The following is a 27,932-nucleotide window of genomic DNA, read 5'->3' as shown; positions in this document are numbered from 1 at the left end:
ACATTGTGTGGTGTTCATCGCCCTTGGAGAGGCCGAGCCAGTGAACTTCCCACCAAATGGTACGGAACGTATTGACTCCGGTGGCAAGTTGGGATGGATCAACCCCTAACTCGGTTCTGACTTATAACCTTCTCCGTTGCGGGTAGAATAACATTACCAGACATTGATTACTGGAATTGATTTATTTCAGTATGAATACAGTACAACCGTACACACAGTATGCTACATAAACTATCAGCGATAAATTGCACAGCAGCTCAAATTACCCACCTAATGAGCACGTTGCAGCCAACGACATTTTAAATGGATTGCTCGGAAGCAATACGGCCAAGAGCAGTGGTTCACACCGGAAGAAATGCACATATGTCTACGTGTATTGTTACATTTAAATCTAAAACATATCAACTTAAACAATTGAAGAGAAGTGAAAATTGGCCTCTTTGAAAGTTAGCTGGATTACAGTACTTATAGGTTATAATGCCACAACAACTCAAAGAGACTTAACTACAGCATTCAATATAGTTATGTAAGTGGGCAGTAAGCAAATGTGACATTATTAGCATAGCCATGCACAAAAAATGCACCACGCCAATTTAAGAGCAGCTTCACTTAAAATACAGAACGTTTCTCTTAAGCGTTATGAGTTTACTCCTTCCGAAAACAAGCAGCCCCTACCACTGTTGATTACCAGTGGACGACCAAGGTGGTGGTGTTGGGGACAAATCAAGCGTTACCTCAAATGAAATGTATCGTCATGTTCGGGACGACCACGCCACTAGAGAGTACATGACTAACACAACCAAACAAGGCATCTCCTCAAGATCAGATTCGAGAAAAACTGTCGCTGAAAAGTCTACAGCTAGTTGTGCATAAAGGTACTACAGTATTGCTTTTGTCAAATAAAATAACACGCAATTTCTTTGTTAAATATCACTTTTATAGGTAATATTTTTTCCCCTCAAACAGTAAAACAAAAAAACGGTTACAAGTGTGATTAAAATATCGTTGCCCATTTAGCAATGGTGACATGAAGGAACGATTAAAAACAGCTTCAGCCTCAGTTTGTAGCCAGCGTGAGGAGTGAACTCAGGCGGCTGCCGTCAGCCAAGGTCTGTGCGAGTCAAGGTGCAGTACGTGCTCTCCGTTCATCACCGCCTAATGCTTGCTCACGTGCTTCTCAAACAGGCTGTGGTCGTATGCCGGAGGAAACACCATGCCACACTGTGGACACTCCTTGTGCTCAGCCCTGAGACGCGTCGACCACATACGGAAGAAAAGCCACATACACACCGAAATCAAAATGACGTTCAAGAGAAACGGACATCAGATGGGCTAACATGTTCAGTTTTTCATGCTAACGTCATATAGCGAGAGGTTGGGGAGACCTTCATCCAGCAGAGAATAGATCATGGCCGATGGTGCAAACCACGTGAGCGACAGATCGTATATAAATCGAAGGTTCAACATACAAGTCATATGTTGGATTCAAAATATCGTAAATTTCACCATTACCAAGTCATAATTAGTTTAAAGCAGCAAATGTGCTTCATTATGCAACGTGGGCATACCTATGTTCCTCTTTACACGAGAGAAGTGATCTTTCAAGTGTCAGTGAGGCAGTGCGCTGTGGACTCTGACCTGGAGCTGAGTGGGGGCTCTGCGGCCAAGCTCTCAAAGTCCAGGTATTGCAGGTGTCGTGACAGCGGGGAAAGTGGCGGAGAGCACGACAACTTCATGGCATCGTCTTCATCCCCGAAGCCCTATTAAGCAGATTTTAATCAAACCACGAGCATAGCAACCATGGACAAACGTGCACAGACTATTAAATGCTACATACTGGGCATTACGTTTTAGTCTATTGCTCTATATTTATAATGTAAAGGTGGCTATGTTTAAATTACAGCAACCGTGCTTTGCTAACAAATACTTCTTAACGTGTAGTGCAGGATAATATCACTGTGGTGTTTCAGCTCTAAAATATTTCATAAATGGTCCCATGCTACCAATAACAGACTCTCATTATGGGCAATGGATATTCACTGTACGTGCTTTATTAATGCTTTCTTAATGATCCAGGTTATGCAGGTCATTCTTGGAAATGAGACTGTCCTTGCCTCTTGAATTCTCGCCTGATTAAACAAATATAAAGTTGATGCTTGAAGGAGAAATGTTATCCTCAATGGGAAAATTGAGTTCTTAGCTCACTAACAGCAGACTAAAAGGTCAGCATATTCCCTATAATACCTTCACACCCCCTATCGTACCCCCCCCCCACACGCCATTATACCCAAACACTGGTTTGCACATCTACAGACCCCATTGTGCTTGCTGCTGTGGTAATTACAGCTGTATCTCATAATAATGTGCATTTTTATAAGAATTGAAAAAACTAAGTTTGATTGAAATAGCATCAGATGTTTACTCATCAGTTAAATTTGCTACGAAAAAGTCTACGCAGTTGATGACATTACCACGGAGGCATGCGACGTTGCCATGTCACCCAACCACTCGAGACCCCACTAGGACCCCACTGCCTGCCCACACCATGCTACCCCACAACGTGATCCCACGATGTGACCCCAGGACTTGACCCCACGACGTGACCCCACCACGCGACCCCATCGTACGACGACACCACATGACCCCATCGTGCGACCCCACGACTTCACCACGACCCCACCAAACGACCCACCGTGCAACCCGACCCCACGACCCCACCAAGCAACCCCACCACGACCCCACCGTGTGACCCAATGACGCGACCCCACAATGACCCCACCATGTGACCCCACCGCCTGATCCCACCGCCTGACCCCACCGCCTGACCCCACCACGCGACCCCAGCCCGAGATGCAGGACGAGCCATACCGTCAGCGAGTCAGGCCAGTCAAACATGGAGTCAAGGCGGGGCGAGCAGGGCCCAGGCTGGCTGCACACGACGTGGGCGCCCCTTGGGGCTGGGCGAGCGGCAGTAACGTCCGGCACTCGTGCCAGTTCCTGCAGGGTCTTGCGCTCTGCCCCGCCCAATTCCAGAGGCGGTTTCTCCTTCACAGCAGCCGGTTTCTCTGTGCAGCTCTCTGCATGAAACACACACGCGTAACTTGGGATAATTTAACAAACCGCCGAGAAAACAACACAATAATAGGAAAAACGTGACCGATAATGTTCCCCTGATGGAACCTGTTGACAACATATCTGCAGAGAATAAAGTGATGTTTTGTAGTAACCTTAAATGTGAAATACAGAATAAATCTGACACGTTAATTATTGTAATGTTTCTGTGAACTATAAGATAGGCTAAATAATGTACACTTACCTAAACCACAGGAGGGCAAGGAAACAGATGTATGCATTGGAATTCAATATCTTCATATATACGCACAACAGGCCGGTCCGTCAGCAAGTCTCCATCATTGTTGTGTACATTGTGCTGCACAGCATCATTAAATGAGAGACTCTTCCCTGTAAGGAGTGGAATGCTATGAACCCGGCAACACAAGTTCAATTCCAGGCCACAACTAACAGCAGCCACGAGTGATATCTGAACCGGTCCTGCCCACCCCCCCCCATTCACGAACCGACACTGTCCAATGTGGTGATGTTTGGTCAAAAAATCAATGACCAATACAGCGTGGGCGAGGCCTTCATCCTGCAGTGGAATGGATAAATTATAATTACATTTCCCCGTGCAGAAAGCACTCTGTGCAATAAACATCAGCACTGCTCAGTGCACCTCTTCAGACCCAATGATGTTAAAGTTCATCTGACATAGCATATGTAATACGTAATTCATTGTCATTCAACTGAAACATGTCTTTTAAAGTATCGAAATAGATATTATATAAAATATCAATGTGTCATGCGGTACTTTGAAACACAATTTTTTTTATGATGACATTACAATGACGGTTCAGATAAAGGGAAGACAGCTTTACATGCACGAATTCGGATTTAAGTTCTTGATACCACCGATTACATGATGAACATGATAGGAAATTGACCTATATCATAACGTCAGTCTCAGAAGGTGATTTTTGAAGGCACAATAATGATTTGCCTGACAGTAACTTTAAAATCTGAAGACAAACACATTGAAAAGCATTAGCAAACCCAGGCCACAAGCATGGTTTTTCCTAACTTGTTGTAAAAGCCGTGATACGTGGTGGTTGAGCATCTTAGAGGGATGCTCACCGCTGTAGGGACGCAGGGGCCCCGGGAGGTAGGCACCCACGCTCGGCTGGGCTGCAGGGGCACCAGGGGGTCCGGGGGGTCCGTGGGGTCCGTGGGGTCCAGGGGCACCGGGGGGCGGGCAGGGTGGCGCGGCACGGGGGGGCACGACTGGTGCCGTCACCGCCTTTGTTTCCCCGCCCCGCTCCAGCTCCTTCACGTGCTCCTGCAGCCTCTGTCGGCCACGCGGACGAGGGTGGGAGGTGCAGCGGCACAGAACACGGTCGCCACGTCTCGTTGCAAGGCTAGATGGACGCTCCTCTCTTTTTTGATTATTATGACTTTCCTCCCAATGTTGTCCCAATATCTTCTTAATTCTCAGAGCTGTAACCTAGGCAAAATTAATTTTGAGAACCACGTTTAATGGGGTTTTCTCGCAGTCACAGGCGAGTGGGCTGACACTATCGACTCGCGACACTAGGAACCTGAGTTAATCACAGGCGACTGCTTGGATTCGAACCCATGGATTTTCAATGGTGACAGCCCAGATCTGTGACCTCTGAGCCACCCGGTCACCTCAGAACATGGGGCTCCTGTTAAGTCTTCAGACCAGTTCCAAGAGATCGGGTTGCGGGCCGTGGCGTGGAAACAGAAGACTCCTGTGTCTGCTCAGCCTCTCCAAACCGAAACACTCAGGGTATGAACATCTGCGTGTCTCTGTGAGAATAGTGGATTTAAATTCTCGAAGTTTTACAGCGACCATGTCAAATGTGTAAATATATATAGTAGTGTCATTTAACTAGTTGATCAAATAAAACCCTAACGGGTCTGCTAGTTCCAATGAAAATAATATACCAATGCATTCACCAGTAGGACAGAACAAGAATTTGAATAATGACACGCTAAGTTGAAGCCATGAAGAGCCATATATAAAATGCAAAAACTGTTTAACAATAAATCATCTTTGAGTCGGCCTATTAAATATTAAACACTGTTGTTTTCACAATAAACTATGGCTACATCTCGCTGGAAGTAACAAACCGCAGATCTGACCGAAGCCCTGCCCTGCAGGCCAAACGTGCCAACCACCGACACAAGCTGCGTCCCCACCGGGCACATCAACGCCTCCATGGGCCCAAAGCTCAGATAGCGTCGTGACAAAACGTGCACCACCTCCCCCGCGTCCCGCTCTGGCGGCACCTGTCTGTCCACCTCCAGCGTCTGCTTCTCATTGCGCAGCACGGCGAGCGCAGCCTTCATCTCGCGCAGCTCCCGCAGCTTCTCCGACAGCTGCACCTGCGCCGCACCGCACACGCCCTGGGCGTCACACCAGCGTCGCTCTTCGCTTCACGAACACAGGAACGTCGCCGAGGCTCCTCGGGACTCCCGTGGCGCCATGAGCCCCTGACCAGAGCTGGCGACCCATTAAATGATGCTTGCCGGTTCACTGCCCTGCGTGGCGCATTTCTCCACTCTCGAGGGAAAGCCCGCATGCTTAGCGTAGTTATCCTATGCCGTGCCCTGCCATTGCCCTTCTGATTTATTCCTGCTAGGTGCTGTTCTCTTAGTGTGCACCTTCATGCACTCAGCGTTTATCTAACATGACGGGTTTGTACGCCGGCGTGTCGTTACTCATTTCTCCAAGCTAAACTAAAAGCAAAGAAACGCTTGCAGCAGTGGCGTCGCTATTGAGTGCGTAGGCCGTGCAACTGCACTGGGACATGTGGGCCTGCGGCACCGAGCTAGGGAGAGGGGAGGAAACTGAACAGAGCGGCCCCAGATCTTTCCTTGCACGAGAGTCCATGCCAATCATGCTGTGCCACTGAGCTGCAGGCAAATATTATGTATTTATCTGCAAGACTGTAAAAGTGGTTTTGCACTTTGTTTAAAATGTGTGCTCTAAGTACAGCACTTAAGCCCAATGAGTGGAGATGCTATAGCCCAAAAGAGGCCACATCTCATGAGTCTCCCTCGTGCCGCTGCTGGACCTTGCACCGCCATGGGAAGCAGCTCACCTTGCCGCACTCCTCAGTCTCCTTGAGCTTGCGCTGCAGCCCACTGTTGAGCAGGCGCTCCTCCTGCAGGCTCTGGAGCAGCTTGTGGATGTTCTCAGACATTCCCGCCACCCGATCTTTCACCTCCTGAGAGCGAGACGTGGCACAGAGGGGCAGTTATGAAGCGGTACACTCCTCATCCGACATTCGCAACCCCCGTATATTATAATCACACAGGCTTAAAGACGAGACAACAACATGGATCTTGGCTTACAGAGAATACAGGAGTGCATTAGTTGGATTTAAAACAAAACAAATATTATAGAAAAAATTGATTACACACAGATATCCCATGAAGCCGGCAAGTCAATCGCCCACTCGTATCTTTAACTCACAATAACTGGCAAAGTCCAGGGAAGGTGATTAGCCAAGTGAGGAGCTTTTGCATTAACCACACTGATATGGCAAGTCTAATTTCCTTAGAGATCATACAAGCAGTTGATATAGAAGTGTGTCAAAACTATGAGTTTAATCGACTGCTGCAACACAGACCAGTGTTTGCCCAACTCTTCGTCCGTGCGGTCAGTCAAGGTGGCCGGGGGAATTCTGAGGTCAGAGCTCATAGCCAGCACCAAAGATCCTGAGTTTTAATCCAGGCAGCCACCTATCGGTTAAACCATATTATCAGCTGTGCCGAGTTGATATCCAACTATAATTGCTCATAAAACCATCACATTAAACTGGGTTTTTCCCTTAATTTGGCAAAATTCCAGCTCTGAGAATTCAAAATTAAATATGAGTTTTGACTGTTGAGCACAATGGACTCGTGCGTGTGGCAGTGAGGGGAATATGCTGCCCCCTTACAGTGTCGACTAGAGGTCACTTTAAGTGATCTCAGAGGTAGCTCTGTGTTCCGCGGTGTTCCGTGAGTGAACGGAATGGAATATTCATCCGCGTTATAAAATAATAGCACAATCCGGATAAAATTTGGGCAAGAGATGAAGAAACAAAAATCTTTTTTCATATCATTTTCGGTTCCTCGGTGTCACAGGAACACTGGGCCCCATTTGCGCCCCCGCAGTGCTCCTTTGCCCGGCTCAACAACGCGACCGACCGCGGAAGAGGGCCTCGCCTGCGCCTGGTGCACGAGGGTGTCGCGCTCCACCTCCCACGCCTCGCGGCTCTCGTGCGCCGCGCGCTCCGCCGCCACCAGCTGCCCGCGCACGCTGTCGCCGTCCAGGCGCTGGCGGTAGAGCTCGGCGATGGCGCTGTCCCGTGCCGAGGCGGCGCGAGCCAGCTCCTCGCTTAGCAGCACCAGGCGCTGCTCGCCCGAGCCCAGCTGGTCTAGTGCCACCCGCAGCTCCTCACGGACGCGCGCCAGCTCCTCCTGGGACACACACAATCACCGCCACCACCACCGCCGCCACCGCATGTGAGCCCTCTCTAGCTGTCTGACCACTTAGCAGGCAGCTAAACCGTAACTGTGTGCACCTACATCTCACAGCCAAAATCCGAAGTCTGCTCGTCTCTCTGAGTGGGCATGAGCCAGTGGTTGAAATTCCAAATTTCAGACTCTTTCCTTCCCACAAATTGGTTCCTGATTTTAGTGACCTGGAGGGATAAATCTGCAGTCTACTTCAGGCCAAGAAACGAGTCCTGTGCTCTAACCATGATACCACTCATCCGGATGATTAAACATGATTGTGTTTTAAACACATCTGCGGAGTACATCTTCATCAACAGCGTTCACGAACAAGGCATTCTGCTCGCTGAAATTTAAAAAGGGCGACCAACTGGACTGTGGGCTTATTGTAGAGGTCACCGCCGCTGTGGTACGGCAGTGGCGATGATGATTGCTAACGAGGATTAACCTACACCTCCCCTGTCTGTGCTGGGCCGTGCGGGCGCTGCATGTGTGGGAGGCTCACCTGGTCGCGTGCCGCCTGCGCCAGCTGCTCGCGACAGGAGGCCACCTCCTGGCGGCAGCTGGCAGACTCGGCCTCACGGACGGACAGGCGCTCCCGCAGCGCGCCCAGCTCCTCCAGCAGCTCCTTCTCCTCCACCTCACGGCCGCGCAGGTGCTCCTGGGGGTTAGAGACGTGGTCGCCGTTCACATGATCAACATCCTCGACGCAGTCGTGGTCTTCTCGATAGAATGGTACGCGCGCCGTGGACAAGATGGATCGCAAAGACGCGTGGGTTGAGGAGCTGCCACGTGTTACCTTGTACAGCTCCTTTTCCTCAAGCACTTTCTTCATCTGGCTGCGCAGATGCTCGTTTTCCACGCCCAGCTTTCTCAGTTGATCTTTAAAGCTGAAGCAAAAGAGAGGAAGCCACATACTAAAGCCATTGCGACGCCTGTTGAAATTTTTTTCAAAGACAAAAAATCAGTTGGCTACGTAGGGTGTGAAATAAGTTCAACATACATACATACAAAGAGTTGCTAGCCTGAGCCTGGTCACCAATGAGCGTTCACCAAAAAAACCCATCACACTCAAATTTGTTCTGCACTTAAATTTGACTAAATTAAAAATAAACACCAGTTTCACCATCATGCGATGATGATTACTCTCTCTAGGAGGGCAGGAGGCAATGTGCTACCCCCTACTATTGGATCAGAGGTCTCCTGAAGGAATTTTAGAGGTAGCTTTGTGGTTATCCGCTTCTGCAAGCGCTTCGCTGAAAGGTTTGCGCTGGTTCTTTGGGAGTTCCGCATGGATTATCCGTCTCGTGGCATGACGCCGATCGCACCACCAGAAAATGTCGACAAGTAAATACGACGGAATCACCACAGCCGTGACGGTGATGACACTCCCTGCACGGGGTTACGGTGCCGCTGCCACGTGGGCTTGTGGGTTATGCGTCGTCACGAAGACGGCGCCATGGTGGGTGAGCGGTACCGGTCGATGTGGGTCTCTTTGGCGAGGAGCTTGCTGCTCAGGGCTGCGATGTCACTTTCCAGGAGGTGCAAGCGTGCAAGGGCCTCCTCCTGGCTGTGGCGACCTTGCTCACACTCCGCTCCCAGCTCCGCCTCGCGCACACGCAGGGCCTGCCCGGGCACACACCGTGGTCAGTACGGACGGCCAGAGCAGTGCACACGCCAACACTACTCAGCACGGTAAGATCAGTGTGAGATCAGTACGCACGGCCAGAGCAGTGCACACGCCAACACTACTCAGCACGGTAAGATCAGTGTGAGATCAGTACGCACGGCCAGAGCAGTGCACACGCCAAGACTGCTCAGCATGGTTACATCAATGCACAAACCCCTGCTGCAGCAGGGTGTCAAATTTCAGCATTGGGAATAGGTGAGACTTGCCACTAGGTGCCCACTGGAGAGTCTAGCGTCGAGGAATAGTGGGCATCTCTGTATGAGAGTTTTGTATATATGTGTGCGCGTGTAAGGAGTGGAAAGCAGAGTGGACAGTGGAGCGTCAGGGCCCTGGGTGCATGTGCACTGACCGCGTGTGTGCGTGCGCGAGAACTTTCCAATGCACGCGTCACGCATGGTGCGCACGAGATTTAACAGCCCAGGACCACATCCCTTGCACGTCCCCCATGCCACTACCACTAGCCAGGCATAGCTGCTCAATGAAAATGTTTAGTTTCATACGGTGCCATTCAAACAAATCTTAATCACTGAGGAACCACAGACAAGTTGGTAGGCAGCTAGGCAGTGATCCGGTGCCAACAATTGCCCAAGCTCTGCGATACTCCATATAGATAAGTTTTCAGCCAAGTAATGAGTGTTTATACATGTGCGAGGAAACCGGAGCACCCGGAGAAAACCCACACACGTGAGGAGGCAACACTCTATCCCATACAGAAGGGACAGATTACATTAGGCCGCACTTAGTTGTACCGCGTTCTCCTGGCATGCCAGGGTATGGCACCTCGATGCCCCTGGGGAGGGCGTTTTGCAACATTTGTGCGATTCACCAACCCCAACAGTGCTGGATTAACAGGTGTGCGCTACCATCGCCCGGTTAACCAATGCACCTCTTGTAATGTCTGCAGCTTTGTTCACACATTACGGTCTGGCAGTAAGTGCCCGTGAGAAGTTTAAAGGATGTATATAGGCGGTGAGCCCATCAATCAAACTGATTGCAAGTTAAACGGTTCTATCAATCCAAAGGAAACCGACGTCTTGAGAGCAACTAAGAGACGTAACACTGTCTCCCAGATACAATCACAGGAATAATGGTCTGTCTGCTGGTGCATTAAGGGTCATGGAGCGCAAAGGCCGTCAGTGCCACAGTTAAAGGGCCCGTGGGAGCAATACTAAGAATACTGTCATTTATATGGAAGGAGCCACTGAGACTCAAGACGTGTTTATTTTGGTCAACTCCTTCTGAAGTAGGACTCTGTGTGCCAAAGGGAACCGAAATACCTGAAGAAAATCCACCAAGCGTACGAGGGGGAAAATATTAAATTACAGGTTGGGGGACCCGTTTTGCAGAACAGCCATCTCACGGCCGTGCCGGGACACTGACCGCCAGCTGCTGACCCAGCGCATCCCTCTCATCCTTCTCGTCACGCAGCGTCGCCTCCAGCGTCACCAACTTCTCCTGCAGCTCTCCCCGCTCCTCCTCCAGCGCCAGCTGCAACTGCCGCAGCTCCGCGCCCTCCTCCTGCAGCTCCAGTAGCCGCTTCTGCTCGCGCACGTCACCATTCCCATTGGCACATTCCGTAGCTGTGAGAAAGGAACTTTGGGCTTTGCGAGCAATGAACATTTTAACAGGTTATAAAGAAATGCCCCCTTCTGCTGTTGCGTGAGAGAAGACAACTGCGGTGAACCCTTAAGTACTGTCAGAAGATCGAATGATCCGCTCGCTGCACGATGGAGTGAACTCATGATGATACTTATCCTAGGCCCGGCATGCAAATAAACTTGCTTGAATTAACCACTGCTCAAGCTGAGAAGTTCAAAGTTATACATAAATCCGGAAATCTGCGTGCGGATCACACAGATGACGTTTAGCATTGGAATCCTCGCAACGCTCGCCAATGCTGCGACGTGCGCGAGTCGACGGTGCTGCGCGGGATCAGCGGCGAGCGTCATCGGTGCTGACCTGGAGCAGCTCGGAGCGCGTGGTGACCACGAGCACGTCCAGAGCGTCCTCCTCCATGGCGAGCAGCTCGTCGGGGCCGCTGTGGCGGGGCCGGCGGAAGCGGAAGGGCGTGCTCACGCCGCACACGCGGCCCTCGTGGCTCACGTAGCAGAAGCAGTAGCTGTGTGCATCTTCGCGCGGGAGGTAGTACGCTGCATCGCGGCGGGGACAGGGTCGAGGGGAGAGAGAGCGGGAGAGGCACGGCGTTCCGACACAATGAGGAGTCACAACCAACACGGTGGTCTTAATGTGCTGCTGCCCCCCCCCGTACTGTGTGGAGGAGAGATCTCGGAGGTAGCTCTGTGATATCCACTTCCGTGGGCCGTTCTCTAACATGCAAATGTGCACCGTCATTTGTCACATTTACAGCAAAAAAAAAATCACCTGTTCATGTTCTGAACAGGATTTACAATTTTTTTAAGCGGCAAATGTAAATTCAATTTTCTCCTCGAAAGGAAGTCCGCTTGGCTACTGTTGCAGTACATTACTCAAATTACGCGTGAGCGCTAGTGAAATGCGACGTGCTGTGTCAACATCCTGTATTATGGGTACTGTTAAGGGTGCTGTCGGCTTGGGCAGGGCGCGTCACGGCTACACGCGGTGACTGCCGGTGATCGAGACTATTGATGGGAGTCGCATCCACGGAAGGGAACACGCTCAAGACAATGTCCATGGCGTACACGGAGCGATGAAGGCCGCTCCAGTGCAGGAGCCAGATAGCTTTTGTTGGACGACGAGGGATAGCGGTGGCTTGGGAAGGCTTTCACCCCCAGCAGTGGATTGATCATGGCTGATGATGATGTATGGTGCTGCACTAGAGGGGTTGTATGACAGGTGCTGTATTGTGCTGTAGTAAAACTAAACTAAAAACTAAACTATTTTATTTTACCAGGTAAGGCCCACTGAGCTATGTAGCTCTTTTTCAGAAGCAACCTGGCCACAAATGATAGCGCAAGAAAGTGGCTCATCACGTGGAAATTTATGGCCGCCAAATACTCTAAACGCATTTTTTTAAATGTGGATGGAAAAACCGGAGGATCCGGAGAAAAATCCATGCGGCCACGGGGAGAGCATGCCAACTCCAAATATACAACAGGCGTCAGGGTTGTGGATCAAACCCACGACCTCCTGTATACCAGGCGAGGTAGTTAACATCTCCTAGCCACCGTGGCGTAGTATTTTCGGTGTGGGAGGTTTAGCGGCAGCGACGGCTGCTGACCCTGGAACTGCACGCTGCACTCCGCAGGCTTGCCCTGCTCGCCGCGCTCCTCCGGCAGCGGAGACCAGAGAAAGGTGACGTAGTCCCTGGGGCGGCGCCAGCCCTCCTGTACCATGCACAACAGCAGCAGCAGCAGCACCACCAAAGACAGAGATCCCCCGTATAGCATTAACAGACTGTAGGAGCAAGTGCCGTTACCGAGTAGCACCTACAAAGGCCGGTGCGGCACGTGAGGGGGTGGGTGGCTAACACCACGCCCCGCCGCCTTTGTCTCCTCAGTGACGATGTTTACACAGCACACAGGGTAGTCATGTGAGGGTGAATCGACCTAAGGGAGGCCCAGGAATGGTTGAAATAATCGTCACTTGTGTTAGCCGTGAGCGGGAACAGAACTCAGGTCGCTGGATTCGTAGCGCAGTGCGCTAACCGCTACACTACCGCTCCCCAACAGCACCACCATCGCACACGTGAGCACACAACAACAATTAGCCTACTCCACAAACATGGACATATTACCACAATTACCCTACATTACACATGCAACCACCACTCAATTAGCCAATACCACACACACACACACATGAGAACACAGCAACATAATTACCCAACACCACACTAAACTGCGACTCAATTACCGAGCACCACACATACACGCAGGTTAAAGCAGAACTACAATTACCACTACAAACACCACAACTGCATAACCCAACACATCGCAACCACGGAACCACAATTACCCTACACCACTAAATTACCGAACAATACACGCATAGGTAAACACACAACAACACGCGCACGTGAACACACAATGACAATTTCCTTTCTTGTCTAGAGTGTCTGACAGCAAAGTCCCCAAGAAGCATAAATGGAGACCAAAGTATCATTAAAGTTAATTCAGCCAGGTTTGTGTCAACAGCTCCACGACTGCGATTGGGTACGTAATTTGTGCGTATAATTTTGGCAACAATAGCCTGAAAATCCTTTTGAAGCGAAATTGCAGAAAGGCAGCTAGTTAGATAGAGTTAAACGACGGACATCCGTTATTTTTTTAAAGCGTCTCATTGTGCTGCAAAACAAATAATAAATCCAACCGTTGGGCACAGTCGGATCATTTTAATTCAAGCCGCAAGTCATTATGGCTGCCGTTAACTCGCTCGTTACAGCCTAACCACACCCACGGCAATTCCACCATGGATAGCGATCGGAATATCGCGAGTTTAAAACAAATGTTGGGCGCGGCTAAAGCCTCGTCAAATTTCTCCAGTTTTAAACACAAATGCTCTTCACGTTGCCATAATCAAATGAATACACACACTCATATTCCTTTATATTTTAAAAAAAGGAATCCTTAACAGTGCTGTTAGTATAGACCCAGCGTCTTGTCTGCTGGCGGCATCCATTGTATGTCGCGTTTAGGGCCCCCCTACATCAAGCCGAGCGTGCCGTAGCTCTGTGCCGAGCAGCCACGCAGTAACACGCCGTTACCCTTAACAGCCTCGCATCAATCAGCAGAGACGCCGCTTTCACCCAGGGACGGTGACGGAGCCGCGCTGCCGCAAACCTGCGCACTGCACTGTCGTACAGATCCTGCTGCTGCAAAAAATAGTTCCGCAGCCAATCTGTAGTCCTAGCCTCATTGTCCGTCGCATTGCTCCTGTACGTGGTTGCGTTGCATGCGCTCACGCACCACCCTTTACCATGTGCCATGGGCTCCAAAACCGAACGGGACTTGCTGAGACGCTTTTCACTCCAGTGCCTGTCTTTTTCCCTGATCACCTATGGTGAAGATATCACCCAGAATGCGCCTGACCTCGTCAAATCTCAGAAGCCAAGCAGGGCTGAGTAACAACCAAGCATAAAGAGGCTGTCATGGGCTGCTTGCCTTAACCTGCACTGACCACCACAGTGAATTGTGGTCCAAGAAACACAATGACCCCCACTCCCACGATGTGGGGGAGGTCTTCATCCAGCAGTGGATTGTACACGTTCCCCCCTACCCCCCCCCCCGCCACCTCCTATCCCCACAACTCCAGGGCCGGCGACGGCGTTCAGACCTTGAAGATGCCGACCCAGTCCTTGGCATGTGGGTGCAGCTCTGGCGCCAGCGAGTAGTGGCACTCGATGGCCACTTCGGGGATGTAGGCAGGCGGAACGTTGCGGAACACGGCGAGGGAAAGGTGGCGATCGCCGCTGTCCTCCTCACCGCCGCCACTGCCGCTCCCTGTGGGAGGCTCCTGCGGCTGCTCCATGGCGGAGATGATGTTGGCCGCCCTCACGTGATCTCTCGGGCGCTGGCGTTAGTTCGCAAGACGATGGCGGCCCAGGCGGCGGTGACGACGACGACGACACGGGGAGGTGGCGCGACCCGGGATTACGTGGGGAGGAACGATGATGACGGCGCTGGAAGTACCTGAGCAGTCGCGCACGAAGAGCGGTCAAATCTCGAGCACTTGCCAAACGTTATCCACCCAAACAGCCGGATGGTTAAATTCGACCTTCATATTTTATATTCAAATTCACTTGAATCTGTGATGAACATTGTTTTGACAAAATTCTCCCAAGTCATTTTTAAATTGCATTTTTTCCTTAATATTTATAATCGTACATATGAACTATACTTAATCTTCTTGGTTCTTTCGGTAAAGTCACGTAGTGACTTTACCGAAAGAACTATGTGACTTTACCGAAAGAACTACGTGACTTTACCGAAAGAACCAAGAAGATGAATCCCTGCAGTCACGAAAGCTTTAAATCAAAATTTAACTATACTTAACTTTATCAAGGGATTGTAAATCACCAACAGGTTTTACCTGGTTTCGAGTGCATGTTTGCATGTCTAACCTCTTTCACACCATACATAGCCAACCGTGCTAACACAAAAAGCAGTTCTATTCAAATGAGTTTCCAATCTAGATGATTAATATCAGTAAGCCCTCATTTGCATTGCTCAGAAAAAACGACGCAATGAAGCGATGACCATGGGGGCAGTTGATGCGAGTCTCGCCGCACACCTAAGGAACACTTGTTTACTGGCACTAAGATCGCTGAGCTGAGTAATCCCAGTCGCTTATCGGGCTGTGGCAGAGGCCAGAATGTAATTGCTTCTTGGCTGCAGCAGAAGCTTTCTTCTCAAATAAAGTTTCCTTTGTTGCTCACGTCAACTAGCTCCCTGTAAAAAAAGCTGGAACCAGGAAATTATCTTCTCTCTCTCACAGTCTCACATAAACACAGAATCCTCGCCAGCATGAAAGCCACCCGAGTATAATAGCACAGGGGAACTCATCGCGATTTACAATTCTGAAACGGACGTGCAAGAAGATTGTTTACCAGCAAGGTAGGGCACACGAAATAATAAAATGTCTAAAGTGCACAGCGTGCTTCTTAATGTGAGGATGATAAAGAGCTGAAGTGCAATAGTTCGAGTTTGCTTGTTGCCAAATGCCGTTAATGTAAGTAACGGGCAAGTCCGGCTGAACTTACAGGCTCAATAACAGCAAAGTAACCATGCGTTTCACGGAATGGCACTGCACGCTCCCAGCCACAATGCCGGCCGTAAAGCACAGCACGGAGCTGCCCTGGGCACTGGCACGGAACATAAGGGGTGGGGGGTGGGGGGCAAGCGGGCACCGAGGCAGCCAGGAAGGAGCCCTGAAGCCGTCACAGACCACAGCGCACAGTCCTAAGCCAGGCGGATTTCACTCGAAACAAAGCAGAGTTAGGTGGAGCGAGAAACTCATCTTTTGCGTTTGTAGGCCAGGGTTTCCCCAGGCTCCAATCATCGCGACCCACGCCGCACGCGCCCGATGATTGTTCAACACGTCCCACGTGACGCGATAAACAATTACCGCCGAGTCACGCACAGCACGTCGCGCGCGCGTGCACACACACACAGGTCAATCTTAATTGAAATCGCCTCTATTAGCGCAGCGTTAATTGGGCGCGCGCGGCGTGAAATGAGTTCATTTGTTATTTGAATGGGTCGCGAGGCTTGGCGTTTGCGAAACCCTGGTTCATCCCTGTCAACCCCCCTTATCAGTGCCTACCTTATTACATACCAATTCAGACCTTATTGGTCACCCCGTGCCCTTATAAATCTCAACGTTCATCCTTCAAAGTCCCATCACAAGGGAGAGACACAAACAAATCATACAAAACAAATGTTTCATATTCCTAGGTTTTTTCGGTAAAGTCACGTAAAACAAATGTTGCCCGTATTGAAACGGCTGTACGCCGTATGGACCTGAAAACTCAATTCCACTGTACAAGAATACGGGGTAAACCGTATGGGTTGACACGGTATCCTGGTTTAGCCACCCAAGTATGTTCCCTGCATCTGTGGCCACGGAATAAACACCTTCCCCAAGCTCGCCACACACCCGTCCTCACTTCCAGCTAGGATGGGGAAGAAAAAAAACATCTCCTAAATAAGCCGTTGTCCTGTTGTATCGGTTCCGCCTGATGACGGTCGCTTGTATTGCGATCGAAACGTCGTGATGTATTTTATTTTATTTCTACCTGCGTGACTTGAGCGAAAGAACCAAAGCGTATGTTTTCACGTCGATGTTTTTTTGGAACCAAAACACGTGTGTGTGTGTCTATAGTATATGCTATTGATCGGTTGAAAGTCCGCATTCTGAACAGTCGACGTAAAGTTTGGTGTAGGGGAGTGCTCTTCACTATAAGGCCCGCGGGATACTGGCGGAGCCCTTGTGAGCTTTAGTGCGGCCCCATGCCTAGCGGCCCCCACCCACCCCCAACCCCCAACAATACAAAAAATTTGAAAACATCCCTCCCCCCCCCATCATGATTGTGCTGTCAAACTCCGATGGTGTCAAACTGTGTGGCGGTCCTCTGAAAATGAGTGAGCGCTGCTGGAAGGTAGCGGAAGCCGCCTCCTTCTCCAGTCTGCTACTGGTCATCTGCGAAAAAGAGCTTTAGAGCTCTTTGGATTCCTCCAGGATGAATTATATATTTAAATGAAATATATTTTTTATATTATTGTATTTTTTAAATAATTGTATTTTTTATATAATTGTATTTTTTTTATATAATTGTATTTTTCAAAAGCAATGCTTTTTAAGCTTTAAAGTGTTCCTGTAAAAAGTTGATGGGGGGGGGGCAAAAAATAAGTTGTTTGCGTTCTATTCTTTGAGCATCGGTGTTTTCATTAAAATCACCCAGTGTTGGACACATCAGTGGTTCTCTTCCGGCGTGTTACTGACGTCTCTCTCCCCCTCCCCGGTCTCCGTGTTCTGCTTGCGGCTCTAATCGTGTTGTTGTTTTAAACAGAAAAACCAGTCCTTGTAATCCTTCCATCTTCTCTCTTGTCGTCATCTCATCGGAAATGTGGCCAATTGAATAATACAACCTTGTGTGTAATCACAAGATAAAGCCCCCTTCCTATAAGTATGTACAGCGTGGTACAGATGTCTTGTGCCCCCCCCTCCCCCCCATAAATCGACCCCCCCAAACATTTATTTTTTCTTTGCATATTCATTTCTGCTTTCAATAAACCTCCCTTTAAAACTATTACTTTTTAAAGATTTTAAGAAGTATGTTGCACTTCTTTCGCACCGTACGTAGCCAACCTTGCTATTTACACAACATGCATTAAAGTAACACGATATGTTTTCTTTACACAACTCACAGACCACACGAGTACAAATGATCGGTTCAACACAACCATAACTCTGGGCCGGTTTCGACATTCCATGTCTCATCAGCAGAGTCCAGCAACTCTAGACTTGATTGCAATGCGAGTGAATTTGCCCAATAATTATTAAAGGGCATTTCCCGTAACAAATGGGCCCTAGTTTCGCTCAAAACAATTACATCGCAACACAACAATCAAGGGTCATTGTGCTCAGGTTATTTCGGCAACGGTCACATTTCTGCTGTCACATCATCTCCTCCTCCTCCTCCTCGTGTTCTTACCTCTCCTATCCTGTTCAACTCCTATCGTTGTCTTTGTATTATTCTGTTGCTGCTGTCATTTTTTCTGAACCGCCCCTTAACTGGACATCTGTGAGAAGAAACAACAATTAGGGCTTTATCGGATTTCTCCAGGATAAAGATTCTCATTCGTGTTCACCCGACATCCACAAACTCCTTCCTTTCCTCGTTCATTTCCCAGTCTTAAACTTCTCCCATCGCCCCACCATCGCCCCACCATCCTCTTGGCCACTGCCCTCACCTCTCCCTCCTCCTCCTCCCTCTCTCTCAAGACGGTCTCATCATGCATAACAGGTGTTAGAGGCTGCCGTGAGGCAACGTCGTGGGTGATATCAATGCTACCGCGGCAAAGCTCCCTGAACTTTCACCAACCCGCACTGACCAGCGTGGTGAAGTATGGTCAAACAATCCCCACGAACCGCACGGCGTGGTGAGGGAGGTGGGCCTCCTCCAGCAGTGGATTGGACACACAAGGGCCTGTGCTGCTTCTCCAATCTCCTCCTCCTCTTTCGTCATCATCCTCTTCTCCTCTCATCATCCCCTTCTCCACCCTCATCATCATCATCCTCTTCTCCACCCTCATCATCATCATCCTCTTCTCCACCCTCATCATCATCATCCTCTTCTCCACCCTCATCATCATCATCTTCTCCACCCTCATCATCATCATCCCCTTCTCCACCCTCATCATCATCCTCTTCTCCACCCTCATCATCATCACCCCCTTCTCCACCCTCATCATCATCATCCTCTTCTCCACCCTCATCATCATCATCCCCTTCTCCACCCTCATCATCATCATCCTCTTCTCCACCCTCATCATCATCATCCCCTTCTCCACCCTCATCATCATCATCCTCTTCTCCACCCTCATCATCATCATCCTCTTCTCCACCCTCATCATCATCATCCCCTTCTCCACCCTCATCATCATCATCCTCTTCTCCACCCTCATCATCATCATCTTCTTCTCCACCCTCATCATCATCATCCTCTTCTCCACCCTCATCATCATCCTCTTCTCCACCCTCATCATCATCATCCTCTTCTCCACCCTCATCATCATCCTCTTCTCCACCATCATCATCATCCTCTTCTCCACCCTCATCATCATCATCCTCTTCTCCACCCTCATCATCCTCTTCTCCACCCTCATCATCATCACCCTCTTCTCCACCCTCATCATCATCATCATCCTCTTCTCCACCCTCATCATCATCATCCCCTTCTCCACCCTCATCATCATCCTCTTCTCCACCCTCATCATCATCCTCCCCTTCTCCACCCTCATCATCATCATCCTCTTCTCCACCCTCATCATCATCATCCTCTTCTCCACCCTCATCATCATCATCCTCTTCTCCACCCTCATCATCATCCTCTTCTCCACCCTCATCATCATCCTCCTCTTCTCCACCCTCATCATCATCATCCTCTTCTCCACTCTCATCATCATCATCCTCTTCTCCACCCTCATCATCATCATCCTCTTCTCCACCCTCATCATCATCCTCTTCTCCACCCTCATCATCATCCTCTTCTCCACCCTCATCATCATCCTCCCCTTCTCCACCCTCATCATCATCATCCTCTTCCCCACTCTCATCACCATCATCATCGTCTTCTCCACTCTCATCATCATCGTCTTCTCCACTCTCATCACCATCATCCTCTTCTCCACTCTCACCATCATCATCCTCTTTACTCTTATCCTCCTCTTCCCCACTCTCATCATCATCCTCTTCTCCACTCTCACCATCATCATCCTCTTTACTCTTATCCTCCTCTTCCCCACTCTCATCATCATCCTCTTCTCCACTCTCACCATCATCATCCTCTTTACTCTTATCCTCCTCTTCTCCACTCTCACCATCACCATCATCCTCCTCCTCAACGATCCCCTCCCGGCGGCCCCGCCCACCCTATTAGTAAACACGGGGGGCGCCTCGGCCGAGGTCAATCCCTGGGCTCTTCGCGACCCAACTCGCCCCAGCCCCGGGCTCACCGACCCCCGGACTCGAGCGCTGTTGGCAGTGACGGTGTCGGTGGTGAGTGAGCGGTGGTCGCGATGTCGGTGTCGTGTCAAAGCCGCCACCACCACCACCAGCAGCAGCAGCAGCACCACCAACACCAGCAGCACCAACCTCGCCACTACTGCGCCATCGCCATGTCGCCTCACTGTGCCGTGACGTCGCCGCGCACGCGACGCTCGCCGGTGACGTCACCACGCACGGTACTCTCCCCCCCCTCCCCCCCCCCTTACGTGCCCTCTCCCGCCTTACGTGCCCCCCCCCCCTTAGTGCCCCCACTCTTAGTGCTCTCCCTTACGTGCCCTCCACTTACGTGCCCCCCCGTAGTGCCCCCTTTACGTGCCCCCCACTTACGTGCCCCCCTTACGTGCCCCCCACTTACGTGCCCCCCACTTAATGCCCCCCCTAGTGCCCCCCACTTAATGCCCCCCCTAGTGACCCCCCCCTTAGTGCCCTCCTTATGTGCCCCCCACTTACGTGCCCCCCTTAGTGCCCCCCACATTAGTGCCCCCCATTACGCGCCCCCCCCATTACGCCCCCCCCCCCATTACGTACCGCACCCCTCCCCTTACATGCCCCCCCCCCCTCCTCACACGCCCCACTCGCACTGTATCTAACCACGTGCTGGTACAGTGCGAGCACGTGCGTCTCTCGTCATCTGTGGCAAGGCCTCGGAGCGGCGTGTGGAGCGAGAGGCACTACTGGCTGGATGTGGCCGCGCAGTGAACTGAGACCACGTACTGTATTAATATAAACATCGTTCTTTTACTGAATATTTGGTGATTGTACTGCGTTGGCAGTGGTGCACTAGTAAAAAAAAATCAGAACGGACGCAACACATTCGTCAATAGCACGCCCTTAAATGGAAATATATATATGGTAGGCGACGTTTCGGGCGATCATCCTTCAGAGCGCATATGCATTTTAATTGTCCTATGATTAGTCAAGATCAATAATATGCCCGAGCCGACTTAGAAGTGTATCCTATGACGTTGATCTCTGCTCTGTAATATTTTCGATGTATCATGCGACAGTTGTTTTTGCACCGATTTATATTCGCTTCATTTGCTTTAATAAAAAAAACTAAAATCTGTTTTGCTTTTCCAATTTTGGTGACTGGACAGGTGAGAAACTCGAGACCAGGATAGTCTCGATGGCAGGAGTGACCTTGACCTAGGTTGCTTTTATAGGGTTTGTGGATCTATCAACTTGTATGTGTTGTCTAACAATATGTTCCACCTCAATGCGTTTTTTTTTATCAACCCTACGCATAAATCCATAGGGTTGTCAAATACTGCACTAGTATCTCATTGGCTAGTCCAGGGGTCAGCAACCAGCCGGCTCCTGAGCCGCATGCGGCTCTTTAAATACTACTTCGTGACCTTATTTATTAAGGAGCCACCGTTCCATATTCACCTGGCATTGCGGCTCTTAAAATATAATTTTTTTTTACCAAATTAAAAAATTATTACTCTTGTTATTTTGGTTGGCGACCCCTCTGGGCTCGTTGGGTTCTGGGTCGTGGTGACAACGCCTTGCCTTTGATTGGTTCGTGTCGCTCCACTCGCAACACTGCCGCTCCTCCTCCCTTTGCAACGCGTGGAGTTGAGTTTCGGTCGTGCTCAGCGTGTCCCCCAGTGGACGGGATGAAAAGCACAACCCCCAAGGAGCCCCTGGCCCGTGGCTCGCACAGGCCACATCCGACCGTGTCTGTCGAGTGCTCGCTGAGCTGCACTGGCATGCATTGAGTTGGCACTCATTACACACATAAAAGTGCTTGCCACAAATGAGCCACAATACCTCCCCGATCTCGTCAAGGAACATAAACCATCACGCCAACTTCAAGTTTTCATTTATTAGGTATAGCACTCTGAGCCATGCGGCTCTTGAGTCGGGTGCAATCGCAACAAACTAAATGTGAACAGAGAACATCTTAAAGCGACGACGCGCAACAGAAACATCCTGGATAAACTACGGTCATCCTCGCGCCAGCCATCGAATAAAGACGGGTCACTGCATCGCGTAAGTTTGTGGCCGTCTGGAACGCTCTCCGATATTAGGAAGCCACTGGAGCAATGCACTTTTAAATCATCTGGACTGAAAACTAATTTCTTAAAAGTGTTGGTGTTTAGTTGTCCTTCCCTCGCACCTCCGATTAGCACCGTTGGCTAAGTACGGTACGAAAGAAGTTCAACATACATCCACGGTGATGGCGAAGCAAACTCGCGATCGCGCAAAACCAACAAATGTTGAATCGTGCTGGTTGATGCTAGCCGCTTGGCGTTTTGGGCCTGTGCTCAGCAGCCGTGTGAGAGCGACGCCCTGTGTACATTGCCTCGGGTCATCCGTGCCAAAGACAGATTCACGACATTTACCACTCACCTCCCTCCCCGTAACTGTCAATTGGTGTTTTTCAACAAATGGATACGACTACGGCATGGTCAAATAACGCCCACGACACTCAAATGTGTGGGAGGCCCTCATCCAGCAGTGGATGACAAAGGGCTGTACATGTAGTACGGCACGACGGGTTATCTGTGAGTGGTTTACATCTAGCAGGCATGTCGATAGCGCTCTCCACGAACATTGACACGTGTGTTCACACGTGTGTGTGTGTATGTGCGACCCGAGTTCGATTCCCGCTCACGGCCCACACCAATGACGATTACACGAACCAGTCCTGGGCCTCCGCCTCGGTCGACTCAGCCTCAAAATGAGTACCTGGTGTGGTGTTCAAAACATCGCCACTGGGGAGACAAAGGCGGCTGGGCATGGTGCTGGCCACCCACCCCCTCGTGTGCCGTCTCGGCCTTAATAGGTGCTCGCTAACAGCGCTTGCCCCCAGCAGTCTGTTCGAAGGTTAAAGCGGGCCGGGGGTAACCAGAGGTTGCAACCGGGTACCCGATACCCGTACCCTACCCGATACCCGGCTATCCGTACCCGGCCGGGTACGGGTACCCGTTTGCGACCCTGGTGCAGCCGGGTACGGGTAGACCGTGAGTCACTGGTGAGTCACTGTTTGTCGCTCATTTCCCAACGTCTTGTCTCTTCTCACAATTCAAGTTCCTAGAATCAACCCACCCGCGCCTGCAACACGGCTTCATCCCAGAGGTCGCAATCGGGTACCCTATACCCGTACCCTACCCGTACCCGGCCGGGTAGGGTACGGGTAGGGCCGGGTACGGGTACCCGTTTGCGACCCTGGTGCGGCCGGGTACGGGTAAGGAATCAAAACCCGTTTGCGACCTCTGGGGGTAACCCTTGGTCTATTTGTCTACTCTGGTCGCGGTGCTGATTCTGGGTGACCCCCGTCTCGTCGTCAGGAGGGGGCGCGTTGGGGCCCTGAGTCGTGACCGCGCGACCCGTGGCGCTGCGCCGTCACGCGATGAGCTGTGGGTGGCGGGCCATCATGGGCCCTCCCAGGCCCTCCCGGGCCATCATGGGCCCTCCCAGGCCCTCCCCGGCCCTCCCGGGCCATCCCGGGCCATCCCGCGCCCCATAACTCTCTTCACGTTCCATGTCGCTCGCTGATAGATTCAGCAGACACCTCGATCTTCACCCGATCCAGCTTACAGATTTGACGAGGCACCCAGTCAAACCCAGAATAAAGGAACTTTCCACCGCATGGTTTCATGTATAATAGGATTGCCCTCATATTGCGATATTAGCCACGCTAATCGTATCGAAGGTGTAGCAAACATGTCGTTCTATTGTGAATGTCGTAGATTTTTGTAAAAAAAAATCCTGATAAAAATGCGTTAATTCACATAGTCACAAGTAAAGTTGTAATAAAAATGTATATACGTTACATTCGTGGGTTTGCAAATCGTTTAAAGGAGTTACTGACGTAATGGCAAGTGTGTGACGTGTGCAACAGACAGCATGTGTGTGCTATTTAACGTGATTGATTGTAACGTTTAAATGATGGCAAACTTATGTTGAGTAAACCGGAGTTTAAGTACGTTTAAACAACAAGTCCGCGAAAGTAATACATTACTATAATATGTGAAATACAATTACAAAGTTATGGGAAACTGATATCGTGATACGGTAACGTAAAGTGCACTGTGCATAGTATACATAGCTCACAGACGTTTTCATCATGTTTCAATCACTGGGTTTCCAACAGTGATTGATTATTTTGGTGCTGTAAATTCCGATGTGATAAACCACTTCGTTGAGCTATAATGTGTGGCCAGGTCGCTTCTGAAAAAACAAGCTAATAGCTCATTGGACTTTACCTGGTAAGATTAAAAAAGTGTATTTTTATTCGTATATATTTTTAAGTCTATGGTATACAATTGTGTTTGAACGTTTTGACCTGCCCCGACTGAACGTTTGTGAAAAAGAGCTTTATAGCGCATCGGATTCCTCCAGTATGAATACATATTCTTATTCTGATATTACTCTTACGGTATACACCTGTTTCTCCAGAAAAGCCTCACGAGTCTCAAACCTATTTAACAGGAGGGTCCTGCCAAGTTTTCTCAGTTGAGTGCAATGTTGCTATGTGTAATGTCAATCGAGTAAATTTCAGACATGTTTTATTTCTTTATATTTCAGCATTAGGACGTATGGCCAATTCAAATGAACGGCGTATGCTATTTTGGCTATGGAAGGAAATTGGACAATTTGGGAGGAAATCCATACAGAGAGAATAGGAATGGAACATACAAACTCCACGCAGAAAGGCTCCCGAGTCGAGATCGAACCCAGGAACTTCTTGATGCGAGGCACTAAGTGATATCACCGCGCCACGCTGCCACACAACTAAGTCAGAGTCTCGGCCTTTTCATCATCAAACAACTTTCCCGTTTTCCAAAACGCAATTGTTTCTCTTGAGCTGTCACTGCTGTCCTCGTGGGCCGTGATTTGAGCGTTATTTTATTTGTCCTGCAGTGCGTGCTGATTATTAACAGCCTCTGATTGAAGACTTCACGTTTTCCTCGTTTCGACTTAAAATATGTCCGTGTACACGTACAGCCATATTGTTAATTCACTGAGGACATCACCGCATGCATGATGCAGGCCGTCGGGGTTGCTTGACCATACTTCACCGCGCTGATCGGTGATGGTTGGCGAATATGGGGAGCATAGCCATCGACGCATAGACGTGCAGTACAACGATGTATTTGTCTGCATTGCCCTCTGCTGCGCACTGTGTCGCCCCACGGTCAATCTATATTTGTGTTCTTCCATGGCGGTCGACCACCCAAGCACTGTCCAGGCTAAATCCCGTTTTAGCTTTGGGGATCTGACGCATTCCTGGTTCTACTCTTGCGCATGGCAGCAATGTGTCCGGGAACGAAATGCCAAAATCGAGGTCTGCTAACCAGGACGAGAGGGCTTCAGGAGAGAGAGAGAGAGAGTTCATGTAGTTTTGCAATTCCCCGTGCGATGAATGAGCGAATGATTTACTGCACGCATTCCGGCTCTGCCTTTGTCAAGGGCTATCTATATACGGTGGGACCATCACGCACGTGTGGAGTGGAGGTGTTAGCGGGCACACCTGGGGGTGGGTGGGTCGGGTGGGGAGGGGTGGGCGGGAAGGTGCAAACGGCTTGGCGTGCCAGGTGCTCTCTCTCTCCTCTCTTTCTCCCGCGCCGTGTTTACTGCTCCGGACGTGAGCAGGAGGAGGGTTTACGATGCCCGGCAGGGAGAGAGAGGAGGAGGAGGTGGAGGGGGGGGGCCTCCGCTGCCGGCCTCGTTTCGCGCAGAAATTTGGGTGTCTGGCTACGGTCGCGGAGCGAACGACTTTGTGGGGCTGCCTGTGTCTTTGCCCCTTTTGTGTGCGGAATGCGTTTAACCCAACCGCATACACGGCCGCGGTGTGAGTGAGCGTGTGTGTTTTGTTATTGACGCTCGCTTTCATTGTCGGCTGGCATTCTTGTAGACGGACGGCCAAATACTGTTGACATCGCCTAACGTGGCCTCTTGGAATATTACAATAACACGAACTGTTTAGTAAGTGACATTCGATGTTGTTAACGTGCATTTGTTTTTTGTGTGTGTGTTTAAACGTGGTACTACTACACTAACGCATGCGTGCGTCTTTGCAACACACGAACATACTTACCCACTCATGCACACAGAAGGGAAATACACACGAATACGGTATACAAATACGCACACACATGAAGACACACGCACACAGACATGTGCAGAGACAAATATCTCCCGTTTGGCCTTAAGACAGTTGGGCCAAGTGCTGTTAGCGAGCACCTATGAAGGCCGAAACGGCACACGAGGGGTGGGTGGCCAGCACCACGCCCGGCCGCCTTTGTCTCCCGAGTGGCGATGTTTATACACCACACCAGGTTCTCATTTAAGGCTGGCTCGACCTAGGGGAGGCCCAAGACTGGCTCAGATAGTCGTCACTGGTGTTTGTCGTGAGCATGAATCGTAGCGCAGTGCGCTAACTGCTGCACCACCGCTCACAGACGTACACACACACACGCAAAAACATTTACACAAACATAAATACATACGCACTCAGACGCATAAATTACACAAACACGCACACATAAAGACAAGCAGACACATACTGTACGGTACATTACGCACGCACACGGAAGAAAAAAACACGCGCGCACTCACACACGTGTGTCTCTGCCCGCGTGTGTGTGCGTGTATTCAAGCAAGTGTAAGTGTCAAGGGCATTGACGCGGTCTGGAGAGGGCAGGATCTTTGCCCATTGCCACGGTCCAGGCGTGCAGGGGGAGGAAGGGTGAGTGAGTGCGTGCGTGCGTGCACGCGCGTGTGTGCTCGGGCATCTGTCAGAATGCGTCTGGACACAAAACAAATACTAAACGCGTGACGCGGCGCTTTACTGCAGCGCCTGGCGATTAAATGAGCGGAAGAGAGGCCAGGGGTGGTAAAGCCAGGAGACTGATTAGCCAAGAATGCCGCTGTCTTTTTTTGGGCTTTTTTTATGACCATAAAAACCACAGAGACGCGGATGAGAAAAGCGTCATATTTGACCCACGCGTTCGGATACACCGGCGTGTGCGAGTTTTTGGGCGCGATCGGCTAGCAATGTCCACGGAGATGTGAGTTAAGGGTATGCAGATTTACGCGAGGTTTTAAGAACGAAAACATCGCTTAGAAGCCAAGTGTAAGAGTTTAATGTCTCCGCTTAAAATCTCAGACAACAAAGCGTCTCTCTCGGGTGGGCGACTCTCCCGCCACCGAGCGGGGGTGGCTGAGTCTAAGTGCTGCCCCCCCCCCATCGTTCCCACTCACCCCACTTTAACATCCTCCTTGCACCCCCCCTCCCGTCCTCCTCATCCTCCCAGCCAGAGGCCTCCGTGGCACATTATCGCTGTTTCGTGGCAGGTCATGGCTGGATGTGGCAAGCCATGGCACGTTGTTTTTTGTCGCCGCAAAACACCCATTAAGGGGTTGCTCTCCGTGAGAGTTTTTGTTGTTGTTTGGGGTTCCATCGCGGTTCTTGTTGTTC

General features: G+C 50.3%; 1 protein-coding gene across 8 annotated transcripts; it reads right to left on the bottom strand.

Annotated features, from left to right (window-relative positions):
- Positions 1-167: 167 nt before the first annotated feature.
- LOC144725549 (calcium-binding and coiled-coil domain-containing protein 1-like) lies at positions 168-20,666 on the bottom strand. Of its 8 annotated transcripts, none has more exons than XM_078604642.1 (16): positions 20,588-20,666; positions 18,426-18,513; positions 14,546-14,901; positions 12,492-12,597; positions 11,234-11,424; positions 10,655-10,813; positions 9,062-9,210; positions 8,384-8,474; positions 8,090-8,245; positions 7,294-7,548; positions 6,183-6,308; positions 5,368-5,463; positions 4,192-4,402; positions 2,869-3,077; positions 1,639-1,760; positions 168-1,246 (listed from the first exon to the last, which is right to left on the bottom strand). In XM_078604642.1, the coding sequence occupies exons 3-16, from the start codon at positions 14,738-14,740 to the stop codon at positions 1,156-1,158; spliced, it is 2,157 nt and encodes a 718-aa protein (XP_078460768.1). In that variant the 5' UTR covers positions 14,741-14,901; positions 18,426-18,513; positions 20,588-20,666; the 3' UTR covers positions 168-1,155. The 8 variants fall into 8 exon arrangements, with proteins under 8 accessions (XP_078460768.1, XP_078460767.1, XP_078460769.1 ...); XM_078604641.1 differs by having other exon boundaries at positions 20,449-20,630; XM_078604643.1 differs by having other exon boundaries at positions 20,453-20,625.
- Between the last annotated feature and the right edge of the window lie 7,266 nt (positions 20,667-27,932).

Source organism: Lampetra planeri, chromosome 2 (genome assembly GCF_965212315.1).
Source record: "Lampetra planeri chromosome 2, kcLamPlan1.2.h2, whole genome shotgun sequence".
Lineage (NCBI taxonomy): Eukaryota > Metazoa > Chordata > Hyperoartia > Petromyzontiformes > Petromyzontidae > Lampetra > Lampetra planeri.
Note: the sequence above shows the minus strand (reverse complement) of the source record. Positions and strands in the feature narration are given on the sequence as shown.

Coding starts and splice junctions, on each gene's coding strand:
- LOC144725549 (XM_078604642.1), bottom strand. CDS start 14,740: ATGGAGCAGCCGCAGGAGCCTCCCACAGGGAGCGGCAGTGGCGGCGGT. Junction 8,475..9,061: donor AAAGAGACCCACATCGACCG/GTACCGCTCACC, acceptor CTTTTGCTTCAG/CTTTAAAGATCAACTGAGAA. Junction 7,549..8,089: donor CGCAGGCGGCACGCGACCAG/GTGAGCCTCCCA, acceptor TGTGTGTCCCAG/GAGGAGCTGGCGCGCGTCCG.